At 57.6% G+C, this 12,790-nt stretch overlaps 1 protein-coding gene across 2 annotated transcripts in view; it reads left to right on the forward strand.

The window, feature by feature from the left end:
• The window catches only part of CAPN5 (calpain 5), a 55,852-nt gene that overhangs the window by 13,356 nt on the left and 29,706 nt on the right, over positions 1-12,790 (forward strand). For both annotated transcript variants that reach the window (XM_043908113.1, XM_043908107.1), the window contains exons 2-3: positions 2,190-2,414; positions 10,101-10,232. In XM_043908113.1, coding sequence (XP_043764048.1) covers positions 2,250-2,414; positions 10,101-10,232 — 297 coding nt within the window. In that variant the 5' untranslated portion in view covers positions 2,190-2,249. The remainder of the gene's footprint in view (positions 1-2,189; positions 2,415-10,100; positions 10,233-12,790) is intronic.

Consider the following 12,790-nt stretch of genomic DNA (forward strand, 5'->3'; position numbering starts at 1 on the left):
CACCAGGCCAAGGTGGAGGCTCCAAAGTCAGAGGATATGGGTTCAAGTCCAGACTGCTGTGGAACTTGGGCACATCGCCTCCCTGCACTAAGCCTCAGTTCTCTTTTCTGAAAGATGGCAACAGTGAAAGGCCTGCCCTGCGGATCCTAAACGTAGACCTCTAGCCGGGTGGTTTGCACATGGCAGGTGCGAGAGAAACGAGGATCTCTCCTGAGAATGAAAGGGGGCTTCTCTACTTCTTCTTCTCTCTGGCCTGCTAAGCAGTCTCCTCAGCCTTTGGTTAATTATACTGGCATCTTCCAGTTACTGAGGCAATATTGTTCCTAATTTGGAGGTGAGAAAATGGGGAATCAGAGAGGCTGAGTGACTTGTTCAAGGTCTCACGGCGGGCGAAGGGTACAGCTGGAACTGACACCCACATCAGTCTTGCTCTTGAACTCATGTCTGCCCTAGAAACCTACCTTGCCTCGGTTTCCCTCAGCTACGCTGGGAAGTCGGGGCCTGTGTCTTTGGGGAGTGGGGCTGATGGTGCTGCCCTGAGCAGGCCCCAGGGTAAGTAGGTTCCGGGGGGCGTGGAGCTACCAGATGGGGTCTGAGGTACACGGGCGGAGATGGGATTGTCTGTCAGGTGCCAGGCTGTCCCAGCATCTGGCAGGGCACTTGCTGCTGCTCCTTCCCCTCCCGGAGCCCTTTCCTGGCCACCTCAGTCCAGTCTGTGTCTCCTGCGTTTGGTCAGCACACGGCTGCAAGGTTAGGCTGCTGGACTGCGGGCGCTGAAGGGAGGATGCTTGTGGTGCAGCGCTCTCTGCATTGGGGCCACATGTGGACTCAAACCCAGACTCTGCTGTGGGATTTGGCCCTCGTAAGAAGTGGACCCACTGGTCCTCATCTGGGGCAGGGGCTAGGTGAGGGGTCTAAGCTGAACGCAGGGATATCAGGGTCATCAGCCAGGGGAGGTGAGCGTGGTGTAGCCCTTAGGGAACCCCCGGAGGGGGCTTCCATGGTGGCTCAGACAGTAAAGAATCTGCCTGCAATGCTGGAGACCCAAGTCCAATCCCTGGGTCGGGAAGATCCCCTGGAGGAGGGCATGGCAACCCACTCCAGTAGTCTTGCCTGGAGAATTCCATGGACAGAAGAGACTGGCTACGGTCCATGGGGTTGCAAAGAGTCAGACACGACTGAGCGACTTAACACTTTCTTTGAGGAGGAGGGGAGGTCAGAGAGGGAGATGGGTCAGGACCAGTGCTAGATACCCTTGAATTCCAGGAAGGGGAGACTGACTGTTCAGATGTGTGAGGTGCTCAAGGGTCTGGGAGGCTGTGTGGGAGAATCTGGCTTTGGAATTGGCAGGTCACAAGGTGAGGTTGAGGGTCCTCAGGGGAGGCAAGGTCACCAGGATTAAGGAGAGTGCTCCCTACGGGACTGGAAACCTTGATTCCAGAAGTGCGGTTAAGAAGGCAGAGCCCTGGAGGGAGGAGGCGAAGTGACTGATTGACGGCTGAAGGGGTCTCCAGGGCCGAGGGTTTTCCACACAGGAGAGAGATGATCTCGTGACTCTGGGGGCTTCCCTGGTGGCTCAGACGTAAAGAATCTGCCTGTCAATATAGGAGACCCATGTTTGATCCCTGGATCAGGAAGACCTCCTGGAGAAGGAAATGGTAACCTACTCCAGTGTTCTTGCTTGGAGAATTGCATGGACAGAGGGTCCTGCAGGCTACAGTTCATGGGGTCGCAAAGAATCACACACGACTGAGCGACTAACAACACTTCCTGAGGGTGTGACATCAGCCAGGGGGCTGCTGGATCACCACTAGTCTGACTCTGCCCGGGAGGTCTAGAAAGGCTGGTGGAACAAAGAAAGGGAGGACATGGGTGCGTCCAGGCAGCCCTGATCGCCATTGTGTTTGCACCCCTTTGGCCTGTGGGCCTGGAGTCACCACTGAGCATCACAAATAAGGAAATTCAGGCTGTGGAGTCAGGCTAGTCGTTCCTCTTCCCACTCTACTTGTACCAGCTGTGACGTAGGTCTCTCCCCCTCTCTGAGCCTCAATTCTGGCTCATACAATGGGGATGAAGATGCCCACTTCCCAGGGTGTTGGGGAGGGAGTACTCGGGGACCTCCTCCTTCAGGGTCCCGCGGGCCTCGAGTTCTCAGGAAGTGATGACCTTCTGATCTTCTGTTCTTACAGGTGCCTGGAGCTGCCCTCTGCTGCCCCGTCTTGGCCTCGCCTCCCGAGGCAGCATCCACCATGTTCTCCTGCGTGAAGCCCTACGAGGACCAGAACTACTCGGCCCTGAAACGGGCCTGTCTGCGCAGGAAGGTGCTCTTCGAGGACCCCAACTTCCCCGCCACTGACGACTCGCTCTACTATAAGGGCAGCCCAGGGCCCACCGTTAGGTGGAAGCGGCCCAAGGTCAGTGTCTGGTCTGAACTGGAGCTGAGGCAGGCAGGCCTAGACCCACCTAGCCTGCAAGGGACAGTGGATGGCTGGGAGGGGTCACTCCAAGGCCCCAGGTGATGCAGAAAGTGGAGGGGCTGACACAGGGCCTGTCTGCTGTCAGATTGCATCTGGATAGGGAGCTAGGAGTTGTTCAGTTGCTCAGTCGTGTCCAATTCTTTGCAACCCCATGGACTGCAGCATGCCAGGCTGCCCTGTCCTTCACTATCTCCTAGTTTGCTCAAATTCATGTCCACTGAGTCAGTGATGCCATCCAACCATCTTATCCTCTGTTGTCCTCTTCTTCTGCCTTCAATTTTTCCCAGCATCAGGATCTTTTCCAATGAGTCGACCGTTTGTATCAGGTGGCCAAAATATTAGAGCTTCAGCTTCAGCATCAGTCCTTCTAATGAATATTCAGGGTTGATTTCCTTTAGGATTGATTGGTTTGATCTCCTTGCTGTCCAAAGGACTCTCAAGAGTCTTCTCTAGCACTACAGTTCGAAAGCATTGATTCTTTAGTGCTCAGCCTTCTTTATGGTCTGACTCTCACATCCAGGCACGACTACTGGAAAAACCGTAGCTTTGACTACAAGGACCTTTGTCAGCAAAGTGATGGCTCTGCTTTTTATTACGCTGTCTAGGTTTGTCACAGCTTTCCTTCCAAGGAGCACGTGTCTTTTAGTTTAAGGGAGTCAGGAGAATGGCCCCCAGTTCTGTAGCCACCACTGCCCAGCCAGGATCTTGCCCCTTCCCTGGGCCTCAGCTTCCTTATGAGGGAGGTGGGGCCCTCTGTTCTGCCACCCTCCTCCCAGGGTTGTTTTTGGGATAAAAATGAGGTGATGTGGATGTGACTTTTTCTAGTATGATTAGAGTGACATTCAAGTAGAAGGAATTTACTTTGCTGATTATTGTCATAGTGATTTTGCTGTACATGGAAAGCATTTTATTACGATGGTTAATCAGTAATAATAGTAGTAGTAAAAAATAAAAGTACTGCATAGAGTTGTTGTGAGCATTTAAAGAGATGATGCATGAAAGTCTGGCACGGGGCCTGGCACCCATAAGACAGCTGTCGTCATTACTGTTGGAATCGGTGAATTATGGAGCATCTGGCTGGTGGCTCCCTCTGTCTTGGCCTGGGTTGCTGAGGCTGGAATGTGTTGAACAGAAGTATCTGGCCTCATGGCATGACCTCATCCTCTTTAACCATGATTCCTGAGTGTGAGAGTGGGTGCCCCAGGGGCCTGGGTGACGACCGAGAGGCTGCTGAAGGCCACCGCCCCAGGTCCCCTCCCCGTGGCTGTGCTGGTGACACTGAGGGTTGTTCGCACCAGAGGGTCTCAGTGCTGGAGACGGTGATGGACCCGGGTGCCTGGAGCCAGGGAGACTCCCCCTGTCCGGTACTCAGAGGAGGCACGCAGAGCTGAAGGGTGAGAGGGTATGGTGTGAGAAAGACCTGAGCTTGAAGTCCTCAGGCTTGTTTGGGACTAGCGTGGGGAGGGAGTAAGGGGAGAGGAGGTGCGGGGTCCTGGGGTTGGTGGAGCTGAGCCAGGGCAGCTGTGCTCTGAGGCAGCGGGCATCACAGGCCAGACTCAGCAGCATTTTCACGGGCAGATTTGCACTTTACGAAGTTCCCTCCAGCCCCCTGGACATTTGGGGAAAGTGAAATTTAGTTTTTAATGTTCCTCTCATAGGCTAGGCTCTCAAGTCCCTTCCAAGGCAGAAAATCCTGTTTTCTTGGACTAGGATACTTGCGAGGTAGGGAAACTGAGTCCAAAAGGGTGGGCACATGCCTCGATCCCTCAGGGAGCCAGGAGCAGAGCCAGGCGGGGACCCAGCAGTCCTGCCTCCCCGGCCCACCTGCCCACTTCCAGAGAGAGCCTCCCTACTGCCCCGGGGACTTCCACCCCGTGAGCTGCATTGCCTTGGTTCTCCGAGCTCCCAGCTGCCTCCTGGCCTGGCCTGGGACTCCTGTCCTTGGCGCACCCCCAACCCCCATGCCTCCTCCCTCCTCTCTGTTTGGTGGGTGGGGAAGGAGACCGGCCTCAAAAGGCCTTTGTGAGGCTTTTGTGGCAGGGGAGACACTGGAGCCCTCTGCCCTCCTCTCACCCCACTCCCTCACGGCCCGCCTCCTGACCCTCTCCTGCCCTCTGGCCGTCACCCAGGCATTTTGGATCTTGTGGCTCTGGAAGGAAGCTGCTGAGGCATGACCGGGGATGGTTGGGCTTCATACAGTGAGAAGAGGAAACGCCAGGCTGCCTGGGCTCAGCAGCCTCTTGCTGCGTGACCCTGGTGGAGTCACCTGCCCTCTCTGGGCTCCTCTGCCTGCCAGTTCGGGAGCGCTGCCGTGCACACTGTCCTGCACTGCCTTCCTCACCGGGCTTGGTGCCCAGTCCTCCGTAGGCATGCAAAGAGGAGGAACAGAGCTGCCCTGCCTGTCGAGGGCTGGATGTGGAGGCGGGTGACAGGCAGCGTGTGGTGCTTGGTACTGAGAAGGAGGTGACAGAGTGGGGCGCAGGGGTAGCTGTGGGGGTCAGTTCCAGGTTGGAAGGCAGCTCGGGGCCAGGCACTTGCTGAGTGGTGTGCAATGAGGGGGTGAGACGGCGTGGACCCGGGTTTGAGGGATGGGCGTGTGTAGGCAGCCTTGCTCCATGGACAGGACGCAGGACACGGGGCTGGTGCAGCCGGAAGCCGTGCCCTTGCCTCGGGTGCGTGTGGCGGGGCCAGCCCAGTGGGGTGACCATTAACTCCCAGCTGTTTGGCCCTGGGCCAGTGAGATGGACTTTGGCCCGAAGCAGCCACGTTTCTATGGAGTTCGACTTCCTGGGTCCTGTGACCTGACTGTTTACAAATAGAACAAAACCCCACCTTTCTGGAAGGCCCGGGGGAAGCCGTTCACTCCCGTCTCACCCCCAGCTCCTTCTCTAGACGTGAGTCTGGTGTCCTTAGTCTGGTATTGTGGCCTTCCTGCTCTTGGGGGATCTCCTCAGTCAGACACCCTGCCTGCCAGCCTCCATCCTCTTTCTCCTAAAATGGAATGAGGAAGCTGGCCTTGGGGCCAGATGGCCTCAGCCCTGCCCTCCCGGAGGTGTGACCGTGAATGAGTCACTTTCCTCCCGGGGCCTTGGCTGCCTGCTCCGTGAATGGGGAGGAGTTCTTCCTTCACCTGGGTCTGGAGATTAAGAGTCTTGAGGAACTTGTGCTATTAGACACACTGGAGGCGGATGACAGACTTCCTGCCCTCGACCACCTGCTCCAGCGAGCCTGGTGTCAGGGACCCAGAGTCGGTCCTGCTCGGAAGCCCCACCTCCTGTGGGCTCTCTGGTCCGATTCAGTCCCACCCAAGGCAGCTGCCTCGGCCCACACCTTCCTCCTCCTCCTCCCAGCTCCAGTGTTTCTTGGTTCTTTACCATTTAATAAACATTTGCTGGGCGCCTCCCTCAGGGAACTAACTGGGGAGATAAGAAGAGATAAGAGACTGGAGGAGAGGGCCTATGACTCAGGGGGAATCCCAAGGGGATGGATGGGTAGATGGAGGGGGGCTTCCCCTTTCCTCAGGCCCAAGGCCTTAGTTCCGCGCTTCTCCTCCCTGTGGGGTAGACCCCGCCATGTCCCCCCGTGCTCTGCCTTCCCCAGTCTCTGGGGATAAGCCTCAGGTCCTTTGGAATCAAGAAGGGGACCAATCGGGGTCCCACAAACAGATGTCAGTTTTGGGACCCCCCAGATTCTCGCAGGGTGGCCTGGTGGTCTCAGCCCTGCGTCTGGGGCTCAGACTCACACCAGCAGTGGAGAAGACCCCGCTCCCTGGCTGCGCTGAGCAGTAGGCTCCTTCATGACATGAGATGAGCAGTTTGTGCTGAGTGCAGCCACCTGGGCCTCTGCCTGCCTGGGAACGACCCCTCCTGGGCACATGTGGGGTGGCCTTTGAGGAGGGGGTTGCCGTAGGAGGTGGGGGTGGGGTGCATAGGCTGGGGAGGCGGCCTGTGGCAGAGGTGACAGAGCACAGCTGGAACCCCTGCCCTGTTTTCTATCCCAGGCAGAGGTCCCTCTTTCTTCCTGGGCCTCAGGTTCCCCGGGTGTCTAATCGATTCCGGCTATGATCTTAGATTCCAGGAGGGAGGTGACCGGGGTGAAGGTGGATGGACGATGAGAAGGGGTGAGGGCAGAGGGGCTGAAGGTGCCCTGGACCTGCTGACTAGCTGCCCCTCTCCTTCTACACCAGGCCTGGGAACCTGAAGTTCCAGTTCAGGGAGGAGGTGGTTATGGACTGTGACCTGAGTCCTGTGGAGGTGGTCTAATAGGCTGGGAGGGACCGAGAGGTGACCACAGGAGCAGGGGGCTGGGCCCCAGAGAGGTCCATTGACCACAGAGGAGCGGTCATCCCAGCCCTAGAGGTGGCCTGGCCCAGAACCTGCCAAGCCCTGTCCCTGACACTGGTGGTGGGCAGAGCCAGGCCTGGGTCCTGCCCTGGAGCTTGCAGGCTGGTGGGGGAGACTCCAAGGTGAACCTCAGTGTGGGCAGCAATGGGAGGGAGCACAGGTGGCTGATGTCAGAAGCGGCATCTGTGCCCAGGCTGTGGCCAGATCCTGTCTTGGGGGGATTAGGAGTTTCCATTCCATTCCCCTCTGGAGCCCTCCCTGCTCTACCAGCATCACCACCTCCAGGCAGTCTCCTCTGATCTCTCCCCGTGTTCCTGCTATCACTGCTGGGCTCACGTGGAGGGCTACCCTCAGACTTCTCCTCCTCCAGGGCTCTGCCTGTGGACTCGGGATTTTATTACTGGCTCTGTGCTCTGTGTCTAGCTGATGGCCCAGGACAGGTCGGAGGACAAACATGGGTCTTGAGAAGTCAGGCCCTATAGTGACAAGGGTGAGGGTCTGCGCTGCCCCTGACCCCTTGGTCTTATTGCCATATAGCAAGTCCCCCACACTGGGCTAAGGACAGGTGCAGGGGGATGGGGAAGGGACAGTGGCTTTTTCACTGTTCTGGTCCAGATGGAGGCTCCGGAGCTAACTGGACTGGAGTCTCAGTTCACCTCTTCCGCCATGGCCTTTCACAAATGACTTAATCTCTGCGCCTTGGTTTCCTCATCTGTAAGTTGGAGATGTTAACCATACCTATCTCACAGGGTTGTTCTGCAAGCTAGGCACACAGCTGGTGCCCAGTCATTGCAGCTGTTTCTGATTGTTCCGTTCAGGGTGTCCCAAGGTGGCCCCAGGTGCCTCCAACTTCTAGTGGTTTCTCTGTCTTAAGCTGGCAGACCCACGCCTCTCCTGGTATTGGGAACACACCCTAGACCACCTCCTCCTCTCTGCTCCCTCCCGGACTGGAGGGTTTGCCCCCGGTCTGTGCTGCCTCACAGTGAGTCAGGGCAAGGCTGAGACTGGAACCAGGACTCCTGACCCGCCAAGCTCAGTCTCTCCAGCTGCCAGAGCCCTGTTCTGGGGCGGGAGGGCCAGGCAGGGGGTGGCTAGACCCGCCCACAGGCTGCCTTGGAGGTGCGGCTTAGTGGGGAGGAGAGCTCTGTCCCAAGGGCTAGGCTTGTCTCATCTGTCCACTTGTCCTGTGACCCTGCACGTCACTGCCCGCTGCTGGACCTTGGCATCCTCGTCTGTGGAATGGGTGGTCCAGTCTCTGGGCAGGGCCCAGCAGGGGGAGGGGTGCCTTGGAGATCACTTCCTGGGATGCCAGGCAGCAGCTGTCTCTTCCCACGGTGGGGATATGACTGGGTCCTCCAGGTATGAAGCCTCCCTCCACACTTGTCCTGCTGACCCCAGGGAGGCAGATGCTGAGTCATGGCTTCCTCTGCTAGGCTCACCATGCCGGGCTGGGCCTAAGAGATAAAACAAGGAGGGCTTCCCGAGAGCTCACTGTGTTTCCAGACTCACTGGGTTTCCGTGACCTGGGGCAGTGTTACTCAGACCTGTGGCATCCCGCAGTCCATGGTCGGTCCGTACTCTGGGGGAGCTGCCTTGCAGCTTGGCCCTGGGTCACCCTGAAATCCCATCTGGAGTGCTCATGTCCTCAGTCTGGCCCTGCCAAACTCTTGATTTTCCCAGGCAGAGGTGGCAACAGAAGTCCTGAACACCTGAGTGAGAGCTGATAGCTCTTTGCCCCATGTTCCCCTGCCTCAACCCACTCCAGTATTCTTGCCTGGAGAATTTCATGGACAGTGGAGCATGATGGGCTACAGTCCATGGAGACACAAAGAGTCAGACACGACTGAGTGACTAACACTTTCACTTTCACTTTCCCCCTGCCTCTGTGACCTGTGGAGTCCTTACAAAGCCCTGCAAGCATAATAGTCTGCCTCCTTTGCACAGGGCAGGAAACGGAGGCTCAGAGAGGTTGAGCCATTGGCCCAAAATTGCACAGCAGGAATTTGAAATCTGTCTTCCTGACTCTGCTACCCTCTGCTGGCTACTTGTGGTAGGACCTCAATAGCTCTGTGAAGACTGAACTGGTTTAGGAGCAGCCACTGAAGTGAAAGCAGGCTTGTGCTCTGTGGCTGGGGCATGTTGTTCAACCTGTCTGGGCCTCAGTTTCCTCATCTGTAAAATGAGCACACTGCCCACCTCTCAGGACCATGCGTGGTGAGGATAGATCACGGTGCCAGCAGGGAGGAAGGCATGCCTTAGTGTTTACCTCCCCCAGCCCCTATTGTGGCACCTCCCCACCTCCCCTTGGAGAGCAAGCAGTGGAGTGAAGAGGCTGATGGGTGAGGAGGAGGGGTCTGGGGAGGCATTCTGGGAACTCTGGGGGTATCTGCTCAGTTCTGCTTGGCTTTGGCTTGCTGTGTGCCCTTGAAAGTCACTGCCTCTCTCTGAACCTCCATTCCTCATCCATAAAATGGAATAGCAATGCCACATTTATACGCGGTATCTACAAGAGTCAAATTCATAGAGTCAGAAAGTACATTGGTAGATGCCCCAGGGGCCAGGTGGTGGGATGGAGAGGGGGGATGGGGAGTTAAGTGTTTAACGAGGCTAGAGTTTCAGTTTAGGAAGGTGAAGAATCCGGGAGATGGATGATAGTGAAAGTTGCCCAGCAGTGTGAATGTATTTAATGCCACTGAACAGTTAAATATTGTTAAAATGCTATGTTTTATATTATGTGACTTTTACCACAATTAAAAAAACATTAAAAAAGAAATAAAATGAAAACAAAACCAAGGCCACATTGTGTGGGTGGGGTGAATGTCAGATGAGAGTCCGAGGATGCGCCCACTGGCCTCTGGCATGGTCGTCTGTCTCCCCGCTTCCCCCCGCCCTTTGCACTCATCATGTGTCATTTTGGTGTGTTTCTGCCCTGTACCTCGCCCCACCTGGTGATGGTGGGCCCCCGAGAGCTGGCAAGGATGGGCCCACAGGGCTGCTGGTGCTGGCGGATGATGGACACTAGTCCTTGCTGGTCAGGGAAGACCGCAGCGGGCAGGAGGAAGGTGGTGGCCCTGCTCCAGGCCCCCGACGTCCTTCCACAGCATTTGCTCATCACCCAGGCTCTGGCAGAGGAACAGAGCCAGGGGAGAGGAGAGGGGCTTTCAGAGCGGCCCTGGGGGAAGCTGGGTTTGGAGAGACTTGACCCAGGGCCCCAGTTGTCCAGGGCAGGCCGGTGGGTCTCCCACGCAGACACTGAGGTCTCCTCTCGGCTTCTCCGCAGGACATCTGCGAGGACCCCCGCCTCTTTGTGGACGGCATCAGCTCCCACGACCTGCACCAGGGCCAGGTGGGCAACTGCTGGTTTGTGGCGGCCTGTTCATCCCTCGCTTCCCGCGAGTCACTGTGGCAAAAGGTGAGGCCTGGGTAGGGTGGGGGTGCTGGGGAGACTTAGCCAGCCTGGCGCCTTCACCACCAGATGGGGGAGGTGGGGCCTGAACGAGTAGGTGAGACTTGATGACAACCTGAGCGGGGGTGGGGTGATGCCGGGGCTCCCCAATATTGGCTGAACCTCAGAATTGCCTTCCCCTCCCCCGCCACTCAGGGGTGGGTGCTGGGAATGTATAGCTCCCAGTTCTGCCACATCTCCTTGTGACTCTTGGGGGGCCCACAGTGTCCCTGGAGCCACTTGGCAGAATAGGCACCTATGAAATGTGGGAACTGTCTGAATCATGTGTCTTGTGGAGCCTCCACTACCTGGGGCTCAGGAGACCCCCGTCAGGACCTGCTGTGTACCTTGGCCAGTCCTTGTCCTTCTCAGGGCCTCACTCTTCTCACTTGTTCAGCGGGAGTGATGCAGACAATCCCGTGTCGTGATTCATGGTTCCAAGCAGCCGATGTTCTGGACCAGGATGATCGGGTTTTCGGGTGCAAAGAATGGGCTCAAGGTCCCGACACTTCGCCCTCTTGTGGATGCATTTGGTGGTGCAGCTCTTAAATCCAACAGCATTCCCTCCAGGGAAGGTGGGGAGGCTGGGAGGCTGGAGCTGTGATTGCTAAAGAATCATTGACAGGGACTGCCTCCTGGGTTCCCACGCCAGGAAATACAAGTCATTGCCCATTTCTCATTCCTATCCTTCCTGCTTTTTCTGTAGAGCAGGGCTTAAGAGCACCGGGCACCTGAGTCTTCCGGGCTCAGGTGGAAGTCCCAGCCTCGCCATTTCGTAGCTTTATAATTAACCTCAGGTTACTCATCCAAAAAGTCGGGGTATCACAGTAGCTCCGTCTCGGGCAGCTGTGAGGGTGGAACGAGGTACTGTCCTTAAAGGGCCTTGCACAGTGCGGTGCTGGGAGTGGTGCCTGCGGGAGCCAGTGCTGTGATAATTCAGATTCCCATCATGGGTGCAAGCAGGGTGCAAGGAGCAGGTGTCTGTTCTCATCCCACATCGTCCCTCAGCCTTCAGAGGGCGCCGTGTCCTCGGCCTAGGCTGGGACTGTCGTAGGCGTCCTGTTGTCATGTCCTCTGAACAGGGGTGTGACCTCTCAAAGCCACCCTGAGCGGGCATGCCTGGGACCTGGCCCCAGTGGTCCTGTGGGATACGGGAAGTTTTTTGCCCTAGGGCCCTCGGCAGAGGCCGCTACTGAGACCTGTTGACATGGGCGGTCAGGGGGCATCTGAGCTGGAAGGGCCTCTGAGAGCCTCATGGCCCAGAGAGGGTGGGGGCCCGGTGCTGTTCTCTGGGGGGAGAGTTGCCCTCCCTCTACCCCTCCAGGCTCCAGCCCCCTGCTCTGAGCCCAGAACAAGGTGCGCAGCCTCCAGGCTAGGTAGGGCTCAGTCTGGGGCTGGCGGTGGCGCTTGGGAACCCGTGGGGCTGGCCCCACACCTTCCCCTTGCCCTGTAATTGCCTGTTTATCTTTGATCTCCCCTCTTGAGGTGAGCTCCCCAGGGGCAGAGCTGGTCTAACTTATATCTTCTCTCTGAGCCCAGCAGGAGCCTGGCACAGAGCGGGCTCAAGAAAGTTTTGAGAACCCAGCCCTTCCCCCGACTGTTGGACCTCATGGCTGACAAGCAGCCCCGCAGCGGGCCTTGCTGTCTCAGGCTTCCTGGGGGCCTGCAGTGGGGCCGGAGCCTGGTCCCCTGTGTCCTTCCCGGGGAATGGGCTGTCTGGTTATTTGTAGAGAGAAGCCCCAGCTCTCTATGGACCCTGCTCTGGGCCTGGCCCCTGGTGAAGCTCCCCACCTAGTAAGCGGAAAAAGGGGCCCTGGACCCGCAGGCAAGAGGCTTGTCATTGATGCTGTGTGACCGCGGGCAGGCCTGTGTTTATCTCTGGGCTGCAGGTTCTTCCTGCAGGGTGTTTCAGGGCACCCACCGGGCTGGTCTGGAGGCTTCGGGGGTGGAATCTCCACGAGCTTGGGTCCCTGGGAGGTTGGGGCAGGGCGGGCCGCACCAGACTAATTGCACTCTGCCTTCTGGTGCTGCTGTGGTGACAGCCCCTGGGTCCTGGCAGGAGGCACGAGGCCCTGGGGAGCTCATTACTGTTTCTTGCCTCCCGCCCTGTCCCTGCTGACTGGGCCCTGTTTGTTGTCACCCCTCACTTGCTGGGCCGGTTGCCCTGCAGGGCCTCCCCTGCCCCGCCCTGTTTTCTTCATGGAATGGGGTGGGGTGCACCCCTGCTACCTCTCCCGCCTCACACTCTGGGGGTGCTGAGCCTCAGATGCAGGCACATCTCACCCTTGACACACATGCCCCCTCCTCCAGGAAGCCACCCCTTTATCTCTCGTATTGGACAGAGCCTGGGGCCAACAGGCACAGGATTTGAACCAGCCAAACCTGGGTTTGATTTTGGTTGGGTTTCTTGCTAGTTGTGTGACCTAGGGCGGGTCACATTCCTGCCTGTGACCTCTGTGTAAACCTGATCTTTCCAGTCCCCAGGGTGGTGGTGGGGTTAAAGGAACTCATGGAGTGGCAATGGG

Source organism: Cervus elaphus, chromosome 1 (genome assembly GCF_910594005.1).
Source record: "Cervus elaphus chromosome 1, mCerEla1.1, whole genome shotgun sequence".
Taxonomy (NCBI): Eukaryota; Metazoa; Chordata; class Mammalia; order Artiodactyla; family Cervidae; genus Cervus; species Cervus elaphus.